The 21,997-nt window shown below is 36.2% G+C and overlaps 1 protein-coding gene across 3 annotated transcripts in view; it reads right to left on the bottom strand.

Annotated features, from left to right (window-relative positions):
- CTNNA2 (catenin alpha 2) overlaps positions 1-21,997 on the bottom strand; it is a 1,087,920-nt gene that overhangs the window by 56,836 nt on the left and 1,009,087 nt on the right. For all 3 annotated transcript variants that reach the window (XM_041757142.1, XM_041757144.1, XM_041757141.1), the window contains exons 14-15: positions 21,650-21,763; positions 14,077-14,258 (exon numbers count right to left, since the gene is read on the bottom strand). In XM_041757142.1, coding sequence (XP_041613076.1) covers positions 14,077-14,258; positions 21,650-21,763 — 296 coding nt within the window. The remainder of the gene's footprint in view (positions 1-14,076; positions 14,259-21,649; positions 21,764-21,997) is intronic.

Here is a 21,997-nt window from a genome sequence, read left to right as displayed (position 1 = left end):
AAAGGAAGGCATTGAGTTTCAGTCCAAGATCACTTTGAAGAAAAACCTAGAACTCACTTCCAAATCTACCCCTACTTATAGAGCAGTTCCTCCTAAAGAAGAAGTGAGGTCTGACTAAACAGATTCTGCACACTAAAGGATCAAGAGCCCACAGAGAGAATGGCAAGAGAGATGGAAATACAGTAGCAAAGGTAACCCCTAGCCCCAACACCGAAAACTATAGTGGATAGGAGCAGCATTGAGAGACTATGAGCAGATTCATCTGCCCTGTGGCACCAAGAAAAAAAACCATGGTTTTAAAGAGCAACTAGAATACAACAGAATGCTGCCAAATTGTGGGGGAACTGCTGGAACTCTCTTCAGGCTGGAGGCATTGATAAACATCATGGTTTATGTCCCCCCATCCACCTTAATAACAGAGATGGAGCATTATCTAGGCACCACAGCTGGCCTGCCACTTCAGGGAACCCTGAGTCCTGGGACCTAAACAGGCCTGGATGTTTGGCAGTACAGGAAAAAAGGTAGAGTTTAAAAGAGCAACTAGATTATAAAAGATCCAGCCCTAGAACTCTGCCAAATGGTGGAGGAGCTGCTGAGACTTTCTGGCTCAGGTGTCCTAGTGAGTGCCATGGTTTAAATTCCCCCTCCTCTTTCCTAACATGGATGGGAGCAGTGTCTGGGTGCCCTGGCTGGCTTATCATCTCAGAGAACTTTGGGCCCTTAGCTCATACCAGTCCAAGCTGTCTCACCAAGGTGGCCCTAGTGTGGTGCATACTAAGACATCCTTGGTCAGTGCACACTAGTTGCCAAAGTGACACAGGGGCAAAGTACCCTCAAACACTCCAGGCTTGCACTACTTACCTCCAGATCAGTACACCCTAGATACAGAACATTCCAGGACCTCCTGGCTCAAGCCCACTTCAGCTCTAGGCCTCCCACCAGGGAACTACCCTGCAAAGATCATCCTAGGAAAGCCTGGCCCATGCACACCTTAGCAATTGCTGCCCTATCAGGGCACCCCTGCACTGAGCACCCTGAGATACCTGAGGTACTTCCACCTCAGTTTTAGTTGTCCTACTTGGATATCCTCTACACAAGGAGCCCCAGGACGTCCTAGCTTACACCCACTTTATCTCCCACTCTCCTGCCAGGATGCTCTCTATGTAAAGAGTCTTAAGGCCACAAAAGTTCACACCTACTTCAACTCTGGCCATTGAACCAGGGCAGCCCCAGAATGGAGTTCCCCAAGTCCCTCACCCCTCACCAGCCACAGCTCCAGCCAATCAAGCACACACAATGAACATAGGAGACAACCATAAAAGACCATTCCTTCAAGTTTAGGACAAGTAGCTATTCTGCTAAATTCATAGAACCAAACAAACACTCAAGCAAAATGAGGAAACAGAGGAATCTCCAAATGAAAGAATAAGAAAAAAGTAATGGTCATAAAGATGCCCATTGGATTGGAGGGAAGAGTGAAGGAACTTAGTGAAAACTTCAAAAAAGAGAAAATATAAAAAAGAACCACAGTTGAAGAATACAAAAATATCAAAATGAAAAATAGATTAGAGGGAATCAATAATAGATCAGAAATACAGAAGAATGGATTAGCAATCTAAAAAACAGAGTACTGGAAAACACCTAAGCTGAACAGCAAAAAAATAAATAAAATTAAAATTTAAAAACTGAAATTATGTTAAGAGATCTCTTGGACAGTATCAAGTGAGTCAACGTTTGCATTATAGGGATTCCAGAAGGAGAAGAGAGAGACAAAAAGGGGAAGAGAACTTATTTGAAGACATACAACTGAGAGCTTATCTAACCTGGGGAAAGAAACAGACATCCAGGTTCAGGAAACACAGAGTTGCAAACAAGATGAACCCAAAGTGGCCCACACTATGACACATAATTAAAATACTGAAGACTAAAGATAAAATTTTTAAAGTGGCAAGAGATAAGAAACACTAGTAACATACAAGAGAAACCCCATAAGACTATCAGCTGATTTTCAGCAGAAACTTTGCAGGCCAGAAAGCAGTGCCAGTATATATTCCAAGTGATGAAAAGAAAAAAACTACAACCAAGAATACTCTAACGGGGAAGGTTATTATTCAGAATTGAAGGAGAGATTAAAAAGTCCACCACACAAAAGTTAAAAGACTCCATCACCACTAAACCAGCCTTACAAGAAATATTAAAAGAACTTCTTTAAATGCAAAAGAAAAAGTCATAATTGGAAGAAAATTATGAAAAAAATCATGAGCAAAAGCAAACATTAGAGATAGTAGATCAATCACTTATAAAGCTACTATGAATGTTAAAAGACATGGGGCGCCTGGGTGGCTTGGTGGGTGAGCCTCTGCCTTCGGCTCAGGGCATGATTCCGGGGTCAAGTCTCTCATTGGGCTCCCTGCATGGAGCCTGCTTCTCCCTCTGCCTATGTCTCTGCCTCTCTCTCTCTCTTTCTCATGAATAAACAAAATCTTAAAAAAAAAAAAAAAAGACAAAAGTAGTGAAATCAATCGCATGTTAAAAATTACTTAAGAGTCTGTCAAGCACAAGAAAAAATAATCTGGAGGGATGCCTGGGTGGCTCAGTGGTTGGGCGGCTGCCTTCAGCTGAGGTCATGATCCTGGGGTCTGGGATCGAGTCCCACATCAGGCTCTTGTGAAGAGCCTGCTTCTCCCTCTATCTGTGTCTCTGCCTCTCTCTCTCTCTCTCTCTCTCTCTCTCTGCATCTTTCATGAATAAATAAATAAATCTTTAAAAAAAATCTGGAAAGACCACAAATACATGGAGGTTAAATAACATGCTACTAAACAATGAATGGGCCAACTGGGAACTAAAAGTATAAATAAAGTACATGAAAAGAAATTAAAAAAAAAAAAAAGACCTTAGTGGTTCAAAACCTATAGAATGTTGGAAAATCAGTGCCAAGAGAGAAGTTTATGGTAGTACAGATTGACCTTAAGTAACAAGAAAAATCTCCAACAACTTAACCTTACACCCAAAGGAGCTAGAAAAGGAACAAACAAAATCTAAAACCAGCAGAAGGAAGGAAATAATAAAGATTAGAGCAGGAAAAGATGATATGGAAACTAAAACAATAGAACAGATCAATGAAACCAAGAGATGGTTCCTTGAAAAAAAAAATCAATAAAATTAACAAATTTCTAGCTAGACTTATCAAGAGAAAAGGAGAAAGGACTAAAAAAAAAAAAAAAAATAGAACCACAAATGAGAGAGGACAAATAACAACCAACACCAGAGAAATGCATATAATTATAAGAGAATATTATGAAATATTATATGCTAACAAATTGGATAACTAAGGAGACATGGATAAATTCCTAGAAACATATAAATTACCAAAACTGAAACATGAAGAAATAGAAAATTTGAACAAACTGATAACCAGTATCAAAAAGTTTCCCAAAAAAACAAAAGTCCAAGATTAGATGGCTTCCCAGGCAAATTCTCTACTGAACATTCAAAGAGTTGATACCTCTTCTTCTTAAACTATACCAGAAAAATAGAACAAGAATGAAAACTTCCAAATTCATTCTATGAGGCCAGCAGTACCCTGCTACAAAAAACAAATAAAGCCACCACTAAAAAAGAAAACTGCAGGCCAATGTCCCTGATAAACATAGATGTAAAAATCTTCAACATAATAGTAGTGAATGGAATCTAACAATATATTAGAAAAAAACATTCATCACAGTTAAGTGGGACTTATTCCTGAATTGTAAGTGTGGTCAGTATTCATAAGTCAATCGACATGACACATCACATCAATAAGAGAAAGGATAAGAACCATATGATCATTTTAATAGTTGCAGAGAAAAGCATTTCACAAAATACAACATCCATTCATGATAAAAACACTCAACTTAGTAGGTTTAGAGGGAACCTACTTCAACATAATAAAGGCCATATATGAAAAAACCACAGCTAACATCATTATCAATGGGGTAAAATACTAAGAGCCTTTTCCCTAAAATCAGCAACAAGATGTCCACTCTCACCACTTTTATTTAATAAAGTACTTGAATTCCTAGCCATAGCAATCAGACAACAAAAAGAAATAAAAGGCATCAAAATTGGCAAAAGAGAAGTAAAACTTACACTATTTGCAGTGGACATGTACTCTATATAGAAAATTCAAAGAACTCCACCAGAAAACTGCTAGAACTGTTGAACAAATTCCTTAAAGTCACGGGATACAACACTGACATAGAGAAAACTGTTTCATTTCTATACATCAATAATGAAGCAGCAGAAAGTGAAAAGAACAATTCCATTTACAATTGCACCAAAAAATAATAAGATACCTAAGAATAAACCTAACCAAAGAGGTGTAAGACTTGTACTCTGAAAACTATTAAACATTGATTAAAAAAAAAAATTGAAGACAACAAAAAGAAATGGAAAGACATTCCATGCTCATGAATTAGAAGAAATATTATTAAAATGTCTATACTACCAAAAGCAACCTACATATTTAATGCAAGCCCTATCATAATACCAACAGAATTTTTTACAGAGCTAGAACCAATAATTCTTAAACTTGTATGGAATCACAAAAGACCACAAATAACCAAAGCAACCTTAAACAAGAAAAGCCAAGCTGGAGGAATCACAATTCTGGACTTCAAGTTATATTACAAGGCTGTAGTAATCAAAACCATATAGTACTGGCATAAAAATAGACACAGAAATCAATAGAAGAGAATAGAAAACCCAGAAATAAACCCACAATTATATGGTCAATTAATCTTCTACAAAGCCAGAAAGAATATACAATGAGGAAAAAAATATATCCACCACAACAAATAGTGTTGGGAAAACTGAACAGCCACAGGAAAAATAATGAAACTGGACGACTTTCGTACACCATACATAAAAATAAATACAAAATGGATTAAAAGCCTAAATGTGAGACTTGAAACCACAAAAATCCTGGAAGAGAACACAGGTAGTAACTTCTCTGACATTGGCTATAGCAACTTTTTTCTAGATAAGTCCCCTAAAGCAAGGGAAACAAAGCAAAATAAACACTAGGACTGTAAAACAAAAAGCCTCTGCACAGCAAATGAAACAATCAACAAAACTTAAAGGAAACCTACAGAAAGGGAGAACATATCTGCAAATGATATATCTGATAAAGGGATAGTATCCCAAAAATATAAAGAACTTATCAAACTCAACACCCAAAAAACAAATAATCTGATTTTAAAAATCAGATTATTAGAAGACATGAATAGACATTGAAAGAAGACATACAGATGATCAACAGACACATGAAAAGATGATTTTCATCAGGGAAACGCAAATCAAAACTACAATGAGATAGCACCTCTTATCTGTCACGATGGCTAAAATCAACAACATAAGAAACAACTGGTGTTGGGAAGGATGTAGAAAAGGGGGAAACTTCTTGCACTGGTGGGAATGTAAAGTGGTGCAACCACTCTGGAAAACAGTATGGAGGCTCCTCAAAAACTTAAAAATAGAACTATTACACAATGTAGCTATCGTAGTACTGGATATTCACCCAAAGGATAGGAAAACACTAATCAAAAGGGATACATGCACTCCGATGTTTGTGCAAGAAACAAATGAGCAAAGGGAAACAGAGAGAGTGAAAGAGATAAGCCAAGAAACAAATTCTTAACTATAAAGAACAAACTGGTGGTTACCAGAGAGGAGGTGGGGGGATTGGTTAAACCAGTGATAGGGATTAAGGAGTGCACTTGCTATGATGAGCACCAGGTAATGGAATTGTTGCATCAGTATACTGTATATCTGAAACTAATATAACACTGTATGTTAACTAACTGGAATTAAATAAAACCTTAAAGAAAATTGGTCAAGGGAACTTGCCAAATGAAAATGTAAAATAGGATAACATACAAAATGTGGAGAAGGGAAAAAAAAAATGTGGAGAAGGGAATAAAAACAAAGTTGTTTAGAAAGTGTTTGAACTTAAGTAACCATCAACCTAATATGGCTGATGTATATTTATATGTTATGTATAAATCTCATAGTAACCACACACCAAAACCTAGAATAGATACACAAAAAAATAAAGAGAAAGAAAGCCAATCATAACACTACAGAAAGTCACCAATCACAAGGAAAGAGAGCAAGAAGAAAGGAACAGAGAATAACTATAAAAACAACCAGGAAACAATGAACAAAATAGCAATAAGTACATACAAATCAATAATTACCTTAAATTATAATGGAATGGTAAGAAGAAAAGACCCATCTATAGGCTGTCTATAAGAGAGTCAAAGAGAGTCACTTTAGATTTAAAAGTACATGCATAATGAAAGTAAAGGGGGATCCCTGGGTGGCGCAGCGGTTTGGCGCCTGCCTTTGGCCCAGGGCGCGATCCTGGAGACCCGGGATCGAATCCCACGTCGGGCTCCCGGTGCATGGAGCCTGCTTCTCCCTCTGCCTGTGTCTCTGCCTCTCTCTCTCTCTCTCTGTGACTATCATAAATAAATAAAAATTAAAAAAAAAAAGAAAGTAAAGGGATAGGAAAAGGCATTCCATGAAAATGGAAGGAAAGTAAAAGCTATGGTAGGAATACTTCTATCAGACAAAGACTTTAAAACAAAGAATGTAACAAGAGACAAAGACAGGCATTACTAATGATAAAGGGACCAATCAAACAAGAGGATACAGACATTATAAATATCCATGCCCCCAAAGTGGTGCACCTAAATACATAAAACAAATTTTAATAACATAACAAAATAAATAGTATTAATGATAGGAGACTCTAACACCCTACTTACATCAACAGATTGTCCAGGCAAAAAAAGTCAATATGGAAACAGTGTCTTGAACAACCAATTATATCAAATGGTCTTAACATATATATATATATATATATATATACAAAATATTTTATCTAAAAACAACAGAATGCTCATTCTTTTCGAGTGCACATGGGACATTCTCTAAGGGAGACCACATGTTAGGTCACAAAACAAGTCTCAGTAAATTTAGTAAAATTGATATTATATCATGCATCTTTTCCAAAAACAACGAAATTAACTATTACAACCAAACCACATGAAGCCTAAGCAACATGCCAATAAATAACCAGTGAGTCAATCACAAAATCAAAAAGTAGATTAAAGAAATACATGGAGACAAATGAAAATGAAAACACAATAGTCAAAAATCTTTCTTTTTTTTTTTTTAATTTTTTTTTTATTTTTATTTATTTATGATAGTCACAGAGAGAGAGAGAGAGAGGCAGAGACACAGGCAGAGGGAGAAGCAGGCTCCATGCACCGGGAGCCCGACGTGGGATTCGATCCCAGGTCTCCAGGATCGCGCCCTGGGCCAAAGGCAGGCGCTAAACCGCTGCGCCACCCAGGGATCCCTCAAAAATCTTTCTAATGGGGCACCTGGGTGGCTCAGTAGTTGAGCATCTGCCTTGGCTCATGTCATGATCCTGGGGTCCTGGGATCAAGTCCCATATCAGGCTCCCCACAGGGAGCCTGCTTCTCCCTCTGCCTAGGTCTCTGCCTCTTTCTTTGTGGCTCTCATGAATAAATAAATAACATCTTTAAAAAAAATCTAATGTAGCAAAAGTAGTTGTAAGAGGTAAGTTTTTAGCAATACAGGCCTATCACAAGAAATGACAACCTACAGGAACTGGACAAAGAAGAACAAATCTCAAAATTAGTAGAAGAAAAGAAGTAATAAAGATCAGAAAATAAATAATTGAAAAAGAAACTAAAAATAATAGAAAAATATCAATGAAAATAAAGCTGCTTCCTCAAAAGATAAACAAAATCAGTAAGCTTTTGGCTACTGGAGGGAAAAAGAGAGAGAATTGAAATAAATCTAACCAGAAACAAAGAAAAATAAGTAACAACTGACACCTTAAATACAAATTAAGTGTACCATAAAAAATTCTATGGCAATAAATGGGATAATACAAAAGAAAGAGATAAATTCCTAAAACACACAACCTTCCAAAATTGAAGGAAGAAATGGAAAATCTGAACAGCAATAAAATTGGATTTTTATATCAAAAACTACCAAACAAAAATCTAGGACCAGATAGATTCACAGGTGAGTTCTCTCAAATATTTAAAGAAGAATTAACACCTATTCTCTGCAAACTATTCCAAAAATAGAAGAGAAAGGAAAACTTCCAAATACATTTTACAAGGCCAGCATTACCCTGATATCAAAACCAGAAGATACCACAGAGAAAGAAAGCTATTGATCAATATCTCTGATGAACAGAGATGCAAAACTCCTCAAAAAATATTAGCAAACCACATTGAACAACACATTAAAAAGATCATTCACCACACTCAAGTGGAATTTATTCTAGTGGGATCCCTGGGTGGCGCAGCGGTTTGGCGCCTGCCTTTGACCCAGGGCGTGATCCTGGAGACCCGGGATCGAATCCAACATCGGGCTCCCGGTGCATGGAGCCTGCTTCTCCCTCTGCCTATGTCTCTGCCTCTCTCTCTCTCTCTGTCTCTCTCTGCGTGACTATCATAAATAAATAAAAATTTTAAAAAAAAGGAATTTATTCTAGTGATGCAAGGATGGTTCAATATTTGCATATTAATCAGTGTGATACATCACATTAAAAAAAAGATAAAATTGCATGATCATCTCAAGACATACAGAAAAACTATTTGACAAAATTCAACATCTGTTCACGATTAAAAAAAAAAACTCTCAACAAAGTAAGTTTAGAAGGAACATATCTCAATGTAATTAAGATCATACATGACAAACCTACAACTAACCTCATACTCAATGATGAAAAGTGAGAGCTTTTCTTCTAAGATCAGGAACATGACAATATTATCTATTCTCTTTTATTCAACATGGTACTGGAAGTCATTGGCTCAGCAATCAGGCAAGAAATAAAAGGCATCCAAATTGGTAAGAAAGAAGTAAAACTTTCATTATTTATAGATGATATGATACTATACATAGAAAACACTAAAGACCACCAAAAAACTACTAGATGTAATAAATGAATCAGTAAAGTTGTCGGACACAATATCAATACACAGAAAATTATTGCATTTCTATACACTAATAATGAAGTAGCAGGAGACATTATGAAAATAATTCCTTTTTAAGTACACCAAAAAGAATAAAATATGTAGGAATAAACATAACCAAGTTGCTGAAAGGCTTGTACTTTGAAAACTATAAAAGATACTGAAGATGACACAAACAAATGGAAAGATAAACCATGCTCATGGACTGTAAGAATTAATGTTGTTAAAATGTCCATACTACCCAAAGCAATCTGCAGATTTAAAGCAATCATTATCAAAAGACTTATATTATTTTTCTCAGAACTGTAACATATAATTCTAACATTTATATGTAAACACAAAAGACTGAATAGTTATCTTAAGAAAGAAAAACAAATTTGGAGTTGTCACACAGATTTCTAGCTATACTACAAAGCTACAGTAACCAAAACAGTATGGTGTTGGCACAAAAATGGACTCATAGATCAACTGAACAGAATAGAGGGTCCAAAATAGACCCATGCTTATATGGTCAGTTATTATGACAAAGGTGGTAAGAATATATTGGGGAATATATTGTAGAAAAGACTGTCTTCAATACATAGTATTGGGAGAACTGGGGAGCTCTGTTTGCAAAAAGAATGAAACTGGACCACTTTCTTGCACCATCCACAAAAATAAACTCAAAATGGATTAAAGACCTAAATGTGCAACATGAAACCATAAAACTCCTAGAAGAGAACACAGACAAGTAATTTCTCTGACATTGGCCTTAGCAACATTTTTCCAGATACGTCTCCTCAGACAAGGGAAACAAATGCAAACATAAACTATTGGTACTGTACAAAAAAAAAAAATATCCTTGTACATTGAAGGAAACCATCAACAAAACAAAAAGCCAACCTACTAAATAGAAGTAGGTATTTGCAGATGATATATTTGATAAGGAGTTAATATCCAAAATATATAAAGAACTTACACAATTCAACAGTAAAACAAATAATCCAATTCAAAAACAGGCAGAAGACCTGAATAGACATTTTTTTAAAGAAGATATACAAATAGCCAACAGACACATGAATAGATGCTCCATATTACTAATCATGAGAGTAATGGAAACCACAATGAAATATAATCTTACACTTATCAGAATGGCTTGGATCAAAAAGACTAGTAATAAGTATTGCTTTGGATGTGGTTTGTGCACTGCTGATGGGAATGTAAATTGGTGTAGCCAATACAGAAAACAGTATGGAGGTTTCTAAAAAAAATTTAAGAATAGAAATACTCTATAGTCCTATAATTTTCCTGTTTACTCAAAGAAAATGAAAATACTAATTCAAAAAGATATATGCACCCCTATGTTTATTGCAACATTACATATAATAGCCAAGATATGGAAGCAACCCATGCATCCATCAATAGATGAATAAAGATGTCACCCCCCCCCCCAAACACACACACACACATTGAAGTACCACTCAGCCATAGAAAAGAATGAGATCTTGCCATTTGTTACAACATGGATGGGCCTAGAAAGTATTAAGCTTAAGTGAAGTCAGGGTAAGACAAATACCATATAATTTCATTCATATGTGGAATCTAAAACATGCACACACTAATCAGAGACCACTCCATAAACAGAATAAAATGATGGTTGCTAGAGAGGAGAGGGGATAGCGGTGCTGGTAAAATGGGTGAAGAGAACGGGAAACATAGGCTTCCAGTTATGGAATAAACCATGAGGATGAAAGGCACAGCATAGGGAATACACTCAGTTTTATTGTAATACCATTGTATGGTGTTAGATGGTAGCTATACTTGAGGTGAGCACAACATATAGAATTGTCAAATCACCATATTATAGCCTTGACACTAATGTAGTATCATGTCTCAGCCATGTTTCAATTAAAAAAAATGAAAAGGTAGGCATTAATAGCAAACTCAGTATTTTAATTTTCTCCATAAACAGAAGAGCTAATGAGGGTTGGGTATAAAGGCAGGTGAACAGTTGCCTTCTAATGGCTAGATGTGATGTGGAATGAACAGAAAATTGTCAAGAACTAGAAGTGAAAGAACAGTCAAATGATACCTAGGCTGAGGTACTGAGTGTCTACACCAAGGTAGAAATGAAGTTTGGGAAGAGTGGGGTGATTATGTGTTCTTTTTAATTGAGTGCTCAGTATTTTACAGTTAACTATACCCTGAAAGTCACTTTTCTTAGTCTAAATCCTTTCCTTACAGATCAGAAGTTATAGTTGGTCTCAAAAGACAGCTTTGTTCCTTGCTATACAATTAAGCTTGGGTTTCTTTTCTGAGCTGCTGCCATCTGCACACCTTATGTTATGGGGCAGAAGACTAGTACTTGCTATTTCTTACTGAAAATGACATCAGAAACATGGATTCGCCCTCTGCAGGACAGTGCTTCTGCCATTGCCCAGGAGATCGAAGTCAAGAATGGAATAGGAGAGAGACATGAAGCATAATTAGGTTTATCCTCCATGAAGAAGTTATTTCACAAATAATGAGGCAGAACCTCTCCAATTTTAATAATAATGGAGTGTATATCATTGAGATTACTGAATCAAATTAATGAGTTAGCTACTGATAAGAATGAAACAACAAGATAATAAATGCAAGGGTACTTTTTGCCCGCAGATGCCATTTAAACAGGATTTGAGAAGAAGAGTCAAGTTTCAACTCCCTCTTTTTTTTAAGATTTTATTTATTTATTTGAGGAAGAGGGAGGGAGGAAAGGAGGGAGGGAGCGCGAGAGCACAAGCTTTGGAGAGGGAGAAGCAGACTGCCCATCCAGCATGTGTGGGGCTCAACCCCAGGACCCTGGGATCATGACCTGAGCAAATAGCAGTCACCTAACCAACTGAGCCACTCAGGCGCCCCTCAAGTTTCAATTCCTAACCAACTATCTCCTTTCCTTTAAATAGAGAATATAGTACATAGGGCTCCTTAGAGGTATACAGCTGAAATTTTTTCCTCTTTGAAGCAGAAAATATAAGGGCAATAATAACAATGCATCCAATTAAGTGTAGAGAACACAGGTGACAGTCCACCAGAAAAAAAGGTTCAAGTTGGCTTCCTCTTTGCCAAAAGCTTGGTCTCCTGTGTTCTATTTCCAAGTCATGCCCTCTTCTGTTTCTTTGGTCATTAATAACTGTGCTCCTCCCTTTGCTCTCACATTACAAAACTACTCATCAAGTAATGAGGAAAAAATGATAGCCAGTAGCATTCTAGACATTTCATTACTGAAATCAGCATAAAATGATTATATAAAATAACTAGGAAATTAAGTGGCCTTCTTTTCACTTTTAAAACTGTACTTTGACTAATCGAAAGTCCATCTTATTTAATATCATCTAACAAGACCCCCTCCAAAGTATCTCTCTTCCTGGACCACAGTTATACGTAATCTGGAGCATTATAAAATGTTCTTCTGATCTAAACTAGCAACCTGACTCAATTCATTATTCACTTTAAACTAATGAGATTATTTGCTCAAGTGATGTTATTAATGGATTGCATAATCTCCATCAGATAAAATACTAATACAATGTTGAAAGCAAGCAAATTAAGTCATCACAGGCCTAGAAAAACGATGACAGAGGTTGCCAGGATGGTCTGATTTGTGGTACATTCAGACTTAAATAATGGCTCACACTCTTTTCTCCTACTATGATTTTTATGTGTGTGAAATAAATCTGTGAAGCCAACAAAGACTAACCAAATGTATGAATTTGAACTTCTAATGAATACAATGACATTTAAAAGTCTCAAAGGTCACCCTCATAACACTAAAGTAATTCCACTGAAGTCAAAAACAATTTAAAAATATTTAGAGAAAAGGGCCAAGCAATGTCATTAGTGTATATTGGCTAGAGGCAAAGGGTAAGGGGGATGAAGCAGAGATATTCTCTATTTTATTATAGCCTAAAATCAATTGTAGCCTTCTCTTATTAGAAGTATTGAATAATTGTTAAAAATATCGTCACCCATAAGGTAATATTTTGACAATGCCATATATCTTACATAGTTTTATTAACCAATATCATGTTCAATCATGAAAATATTTCTGCTCATGTGTATTTGTGTTTCCCAAGAGAAAAACAAAATTACAGTAAAGTGATAGCTTACATTTGTATAGCAGCCTAATTTACAACTGCATTGCCTCTTAGGATTTTAAAACTCTCCTGTGAAGTTGATAAGAAAAGCATTATTTCCCCATTTTGCAAAATAAAGACAGTAAGAGGCTGGTCCAAAATCACCTGGTATTCAGCTTCAAAATCCAGAGATTTTTTTTTTTAAGTGAGTTTGCTCTCCCTTGATTTGCCCTTTGTGTAGTAGGAAGGGCAGAAATGTCACCTCCTTTTAAAGAGGAGATTAAAATTGCAGTGGCAGAAACAGCCATGACCCCTGGTGAAGAAAAGGCTCCTGACAAAATTCTGACTGGTCTCTTGATTTTTTTTCTTGATTTATTAAAAGCAGTGCTTAGAGCAAAAGGGAATAAAAGTTATACAATTTTTAATTTCCCTGTCAAAATTATGGTATCAGGTTGTCGAACCTGATTCTTTATATGTAGGTAAAACATGAGCTGAAATTAATTCTAGATCATGACCTAGCATTCAAACTATTACATGTATATATGCACACACACACACACCTATAGACATACTTTTTTTTTCCCCAAAGGATATGATCATTCATCTTCAAAACAGTATTTAAATACATTGCAAAATAGCACAGAACAAAAATGAGTCACTCAACCCTCAGGGGCTAGATTTTATGACTGACTTAGGATAGATAATTAAAACAATAATAATCACAAAGATGAATCTGTCCTTCCTGACTATCTGCTAAGAATTAGGTCCAGATCAGTTTGACTTACACATGTAAATTTTATAATACCACTACCTTGCTTTGATGTAGTAGTTTAATTTTTCAGCAGGCTTTCACATGCTAATATACACTGTTACACTTCTGGGTTTAATGAGAAAATCATCCTCCTGTCTCTGGGCCTCACCTTGTGAAGTCTGTCATTTCCATCATGATCATACACATCTGCTTGGCCAGCACAATTATATCATTGCCGCTGTCATCCCATTTGGCCACTTCAGCATCCAGCTTGCTTTTTTCTTGGTGGAATATCTCCACCTGCTCAGCTATTTTTGCCTTCTCCTCCTGTGGTAGTTGTGCCATGATGGCCTGTGTGGATTACAGAAAAAGTGTGACCAATGGTAACAAAGTAAATACAGACAGTAGGTTGACTCTGCCTCAAGTTAATGGAAAAGCCAGACCCCGACGAGGTTTATAGGCTGCCATGCCATTCCAGAAAGTATGTTTTCACATTCCTAGGAAGGAAAAAGCACAGACTGGTAAGGTCCCTCAAATCCCCGTCCCTATTCCTATGCACAAAAAATACAGAGATCCAAAAGGTACGTGCACATTGACAGTAACAGAACTTCTGTGTCGCTTTGATGACATATGTTTGTTCAAAGGAATCTATTCTTGACAATTTTTATATTTGGTCTCAGGAAACTTTTACCAGATGAAAGAGTGCACCTCTTTCAACACTGAAATCTGTTCAGAGAAGAAAAAAAGAAAAAGAAAAAGGAAAAAAAAGGCTTTCTGTCGCTGGGAAGGAGAGGAGTTTTAAACAATATCTGAGAATCTAAGTGGGTGCAGTGGGGAGCATTTCCATGAGTGTTAATGAAGGAGACCATGGTTAGATACCAAACCATCCCCTAACTCAGGGCATTTCAGGGATGGCATACCTCCCCTATGGAAATCCTGAAATAATTTATTATGGCTTCTCACACAGCCCAGAAGTATGGAGAAGTTATAATGGGATAAAATATAGGTTTAGGAAGCAAAGGTCAATTTTCAATAGTTGCTAGGTAAGAGAATGTAGAAAAGCAAGAACTACAGCTGACTCTCATCATTAATGGATTCTTTATTTTCAAATTTGCATACTCAAATTTATTGGCAATCCTAAAATCAATACTTGTGGTGCTTTTGGTCATTCACAGACATGCAAGGAGTTGCAAAAAATAATTGAGTCACCTGACAGGTCTGTTCCCAGATGTGGTTGAATAATGAATTCTCTGCTTTCTTGTTTCAGCACTAAAGAAGTGTGCTTTCTGTGGTCTATTTAGTGCCACATTTCCCACATCTTAGTGCTCTTTGTTGATAATTTTTCTGTTTAATATGGCCCCCAACTATAGTGCTGCCTAGCATCCCTAAGTACATAGAGGCTGTGATGTGCCTTTTGGAGAAACATATGTGTATTAGACAAGCTTCATTCAGGCATGAGCTATAGTGCTCTTGGTCATGAGTTCAAGGATACTGAATTAAAATTATAAAGTATCTGAAAAGAAACATTCATTAAACACGATTATTTACTGATTGGTTGAAACAAAATGTTCAGACTAGCAGCTCTTAGGAATTTAACCCTCTATTTCCTCTAGAAGCAGGGACTCCATATTTGCTAATTAAGTGTTCATGGTGACTTTATGGAATATAAACACCACAAATTAAGACAACCAACTATATTTGTTAAACACCATGTATGTAGCAAGCCCTGAATGCAATATGTAGTGTCACCTCATTGCATCCTCTTGGAACCATGTGCAACCTGCTTCACAGAAGGACCATGTGAATAAGTATGACAGCACTGGTAGCCCTCTGGTTCTGGGATATGTATATTCACCAATGAGAGCATAATTTAGGGAACTTACAGTTTTTGTAAAGGACAAACAAAATAACATTTACAAGAAAATCCTGCTTCCTTAATTATAAAGCTCCTCCCAATGTAAGTGAATTGTTGGAAGGAAAGGTGATTGATTTCTTTATTTATTTATGCAAATTTATTTAAATTCAACTTGGTTAACATATATTATATTATTAATTCTGAGGTAGAATTTACTGATTCAAAAGTTCCATCTAAAACCCAGTGCTCATTACGTCAAGTGCCCTACTTAATTCCCATCACCCAATTGCCTCATGCCCTTACCCAAGGTAGTTGATTTCTAATAAAAATATCAATGGACATAAGCTCACAAAAACTAGGCTCAATGGACTCTGTCACTGACTTAGGTTAAGACCTAATTGCTACTGGATCATATCCTTAACTTCTTCAGATCTAAGAATAGTAAACAATTACCACAAAGTTTTATGGTAGACAGCAAATGAAAAGAATGTGTTGTGCTTTGTCCAAAAAAATGAAAGCATATATGAGATTACTGTTAATATAACATCATCATGTCTATATTAGTTTTCCTTTCCAGCCACCTCTCTAGTTTATTACCTAGTTGCCGTGAAACACCTGGATGGGCCCAGATTCTGTATGACTATACATAAATAGAAGATTGACATGATTCCTTGAATACAGATATATATACCAGATAGTGTGCTAAGAGGCTTATGTATATAAAAAAAAAACTTAATTTACTTCATCTTTCTACAAGATTAATACTATTATTACTCCTATTTTATTAATGATGATACTATGGCCCAGAGAAATTAAGTTTTTAATATTATACAACTAATAAGCAATAGGAATAGGATTCAAATCCAGGTTAACTAATCATACTTAACTATTATGTACAACTAGATCACCATGCACAACCACACGGGTTAGACACTGCACAATGATCCTATTTTAGTGGCACAAGCGTTGCTGAAATCACAAGTATTGTTCACCAGGGTGGGCACCTAGAGATGAGGCTTCATCTGCCAGAGTAAGGGGTGTCTTCAATTTTCATGAAGGTATCCCTGGACTATTAACTACACAGATACATCTTACTAATACACAGCCGTGTTTACTATATTCTGCACATGCATGTGACTTTATATAACTAGAATGTGAGTCTCTGTGTATGTGTAGGTGTGTGAGTGTGCATGTGTATATACAGAAATTAAAATCCATATTTAAAAAGCCAGACTCATATAAATATTTAAAATATTTAAAACACCACATTTTTGAGAAATATTTTAGAGTACTTTAAAAACTGTATTAAAGAAAGGTGGTTAATATATAACAAAATATTTGGTTATAAACTCATATATACAATATTTTACTAATAACAAGACAGCTATCTCAATGCAGTTTAGATAGGTTTGGATTTGCAGAAGTTAAATATGTATTTTTTTTCCTAAAGAATCCTTGCCTGATGGTCTGATGCTCTCCTCATACAAAGCTGATAATCATGTTTTACTTAGACCTCACAGGTCCTAACCACCAACCTTTAAACCATTCACTAGGTACTTCTCTATAGAAGAATCTGTGAAACTACCCAGCAGACCTCCAGAGTCTACATTTAATCCCCAGACGGAAAGCAATAAAACTTTCATTGTCTCAACAGGGTTAATTTGTGCATTAAAGGGTGTACACTTCTCTTTTGACTATATCACATGAGTTTCGATTGTATAATTAAGGATTTGAGTATTAACTGCTTTGATCTACTCTCTAATTCCTATTAATGTCCTACTTCTGACTTCTCTCTGAGCTTCCTTAGGGTAGAGGCTTCAGGATCCTGCAAGGAATAGAAGCTCAATAAATATCTTTTGATTGACTGTGTAACTATTTTTCCACTCACTGCATCAACATAGTTCAAGAGAAGTTAGCAGAACCGATAAACATTTTCTAAGGGCACAATTCTGAAGAAAAAAATGGCCTCTTCAAAGCAGATTTGCAAAAGAAGATGTTATTTTGACTCTAGGGGTGCTCGACCCGCATAATGCACTTAATGGTGTGTGACTTGGGTGCAAGTGTCATTACATTTGCTTCTGCTTATGTAGCTATCAATGAGTCAAAGTCTTTTCCTAAATATTCTTAAAATGTTCCTGCTGGCTTTAAGAATTCATAATTGACCTTTTCTGAAACTGAAATTAAAAAAAAAGGTTATCTATAAACAGTAGATCACAAACTGTGAAATTTGCAAGTTAATCAAATTAAAATTCAACACATGAGTTTTAATTAGGTCTTATCAATGTAACTCAGCAGTTTGAAATGTTAACACATTAAAGTTGTTCTAGCTAGAAAAAAAAAAGGCTGACTGCATTCGAATCAAGTTGAATACAAAATATGTAACATACAATTGTTCATTCCCTCAAACTAGGGAACACGAGAAAAGTGATTTTCGTGGCCAAGAGGAAAGGGAACAAATCAGCTTTTCTGTTTCTGTGATGTGATCAGCTGGGCAGTCTGAGAGTTTGTGCTGCTTCTACATAGTAGTCAAGCACAGCTCTACAGATTGTTGATGTGGTTGATCTGGGGCCCTGAACTGTGGCATCAGAGACTTGAATCCACAAAATTTCCTGTGCCTCATGCCAGGTTTCCAGCCTTTCCTCTGAACAGCCAACTATTTTTTGTGATTGAAGTTACACACCCTACTTATTAAACAAAAGTGTAAATCACTGATACAGCCAACAATCACTCAGCCCAGAATCTTTTATTCAATCTAAATCTCAGGAGCTTTTGATAGGATTATTTTTCTAATCTCAAAGAGAAAAGTGACTTTTGAAGTCTATAGGCTTCCAAACTGACAAGTGTTAGTTCCTCAAACCAGAGTAAGAGTCTAACATTTAGGCTTCAACCACATGAATGTTTTTTTTTTTTTTAATTTTATTTATTTTTCAGAGAGAGAATGAGAGAGAGCACACATACACAAACAGGGAAGTGGAAGAGGGAGAAGAAGAAGCAGGCTCTCCACTAAGCAGGGAGCCCAATGCAGGACTCGATCCCAGGACCCAGGGATCATGACTTGAGCTGAAGTTAGACACTCAATTAGCTGAGCCACCCATGTCCCCCCACATGAATGTTTATACATAATGATTAAAAGGGCTAAAACTCGATGTATCCATTTCTACTCACTCAGTTGTAAAGCAGAATAATAAATATAAGTAGTTAAAAAGTGGGTCCTTTGACTTTTACCAGTCTCAGGCTGTAAAATGAATAGGAAAATTGAGGTAATTGTCTCATTAATTCACATAAAAACTTTCATGATTTTCTAAATTGTCCAAGTTCTTCTAGGTTTAATTATTTGACCAGCCTTCTAATGAAGAACTATCTTATGCATTTAAGCATCAGCATCATCTTCTTCATCAACTTCACAGTTTGTGACATATTTTGTGATATGCATGCAGTCCTCCTAATGACATCATGAGATAGAATGCTGTGCATACACACACACACACACACACACATACACGTGGGATAAGATATGGACAGGTTAAGAAAATTGCCCAAAGTCACACATCTTGACCAAGCCCATATTTAAAATAAGGTCTATGAGACTCCAAATAATATATTCTATACACCAGGGTTAAGTGCCCAAGAGTTGTCGCTGACCAATTTTAACATCAACCTGTGAAGCAACAGCTTATAAAATGTCATGTCTAGGATCATAGGGTCTGATTACTTCTACATTTTATCAGATCAGGAAATGATCATTCTCTGCCTCTCCTGTTCTCATAAAATGCTATAGAGGAGTAGTACACAGGGATACATAAAGGAAATAAACACTTTAATTAAAGAGTTTAGGAGCTATGTTGGAGTAGATACTAAAAGCTTTTCTCCTACCTTAACCTCCTTTTAGATTAATTTACCCTTTGCAGAGGAAGAATTTAACTGAATGAAAACACAAAATAAGTCCACTAACAGAGAAGGACTGGCAGTGGCAAAGAACAACTACCTCTGTCAAAGACAACGTTTGCCTCCTTCACAATTTTGGCCAAGTTAACATACTTCTCTGGTCAAAAGTTCAACCATCTGTCATCTCAGAAATTCAATGCACCCTCTTATTTCCAACTTACAGCCATAATTCTAGGCCTCTGATTTGTCATCATATAATTACAGGCTAAAATAGGCTGACTCAATAACTAATGCTGTCTGCTGCAAGTTAATCACACAGATCACATGATGGATTTCAAAAACAAATCAGCAAATGCTCGATTATAGGGGTACTTTGTTATTACTATCCTGGACCATATTCATAATTCATGCTGAAAAATCTTTCAAAAAACACTATTGTCTTTTCACCTATTGGGTGAAAAAATAATAGATGATATAGAAATGTGCTATCTGATTTTTGTTTCCACCCATCTTAATTGACTTGGTATCTAACGTAAGACATATGAAATGGAAGTACAATGGGACTGCATTCTTCCTGATAAGAAGTGGTACTAATCATGCCATTTTGACAAGATGGTGATTATAAAGTACAATAAGGGTTGTACAATATGCCTTGGTCTTTAAAAAAACAAGTCAATGGATACTGGGCTGTATCAATACTGAATTGCAGTTAGTCAATAAAATTGACTTTGAATTGATTAATGTTTGGATGAATTACTCAAATTTTCCCTTTGTCATTGACATAAAAATGCTGGTTTTACTTAATTTTGAAGAGGAGATGACTTGATGGATGAATTGGTTTAGTATTATGCGAACATAGACTCAAAAGCCTCTCAGCTAAATGAACTTCTGTTTTCACACTGGTAGGGGAGGGGGTTAATTAGAGTATACAAAAGATTTTCAAAGTAATGGACTTCATATTCTTTTGTGTACTTTTCTACTGTCACTAATCTGTGATCCAAAATAATTTCTCTTCCAAGGGATCACAATTTTCAGTCATCCTTTATTGGGCATTTCAAGTACGTCAGGAACTATGCTAATTATTTTACAAATATTAAGTAATTAAACATCAAAAGAATCCCATCAAGTAAGTCTATTATTCACATTTTATAGATAAAAAGACTGAAGCTCAGAAAAATTAAGCAACATGTAATGGAGCATGGTCCTCACTCCACTCTACAATTCAAAACCAAGTCTATCTGAAATCAAAGCCAGTCCATCTTTAATAATCTGGCTTTTACCCTCACATTCCTCCTCCTCTCATTTCTCCTATCAATGTCCATCTATATCTTGTAAATCATTTCATTGTTGCATGAGACTATCGGGACATAAAGTATGAAAGAGAAATTGTGTTTTAAATACAAAGATTTTCTTGACTCAATGTAGGCTTAGTCTTCTTTGAGTCCTCTTTATTTTAACCTCTCACTGGCTATTCCTACTCTTCTATCACAATTTCTAAATCAGTGTGAGCTTTCTGGGGTTTCCTAACCTCTACTCTAAATTACTACCTCTTCCTCTGTTATTTTTTCTTAAGTAAAACTTAACAGAGAATTAGAATAAATTCTAATTAGAATCTGATAAAAATCCAATCTATAACAGAATTGTTTTTATCCTATAAAACATGAATCTTTAAAGGGAGGAGAATCTCATCTCCTTTTTTAATGCCCAGGAATTAATCTCCTGACACCTACCTTTGATTACCTGAATCTACCCTGAAGGAGATATGGTTAATAGAATTGGTCAGGATCATCTCTGAAACACTTGGGTTGGCAGAGAGTGTCATGTAGTATTCAAACGTCAGCCAGAGCAGTGATCTTTCTTTGCTTCTTGCTCCATGCTTTAAGCTGGAATATTTCTCATATGTCTCTAGAGTTTCTTTCTCTGTCATATAGCAGACAGATCTAGGACTACTGCCCTTGCCATATGTAGGTGCATGAAACCCAAGTCCTGGATGTCCACTCACCCGTGCACTCTGCCCTGCAATTAGCTGGTCGTCCTCAGTCTGAACACTTGTCCGGCTGCGCACATCGTAATCTTCCTGTTCAAAGTCAGAATCGTCCTCTAGTTCTTCTGGGGTCTAAAGGTACAAAGGAAAAGAGAAAAATCAGCATATTTTAAATTGATAACCTTCAACCCACCCGTGTGCTTTGTGGCTGCAAAAGCTAAGTAGCTCCCAGGAAAGAACTTGTGGGCAGTTACATGTAGGGGGTTATGGAGGAGGGTATTGGCTGTAATGGAGTCAGAAAAACCAAGCTACCCCAATTTATCCATAAAACAAAACAAAACAAAAACAACAATAACTCTATTACTT

The sequence above is a fragment of the Vulpes lagopus genome, chromosome 5 (genome assembly GCF_018345385.1).
Source record: "Vulpes lagopus strain Blue_001 chromosome 5, ASM1834538v1, whole genome shotgun sequence".
Classification (NCBI taxonomy): domain Eukaryota; kingdom Metazoa; phylum Chordata; class Mammalia; order Carnivora; family Canidae; genus Vulpes; species Vulpes lagopus.
Note: the sequence above shows the minus strand (reverse complement) of the source record. Positions and strands in the feature narration are given on the sequence as shown.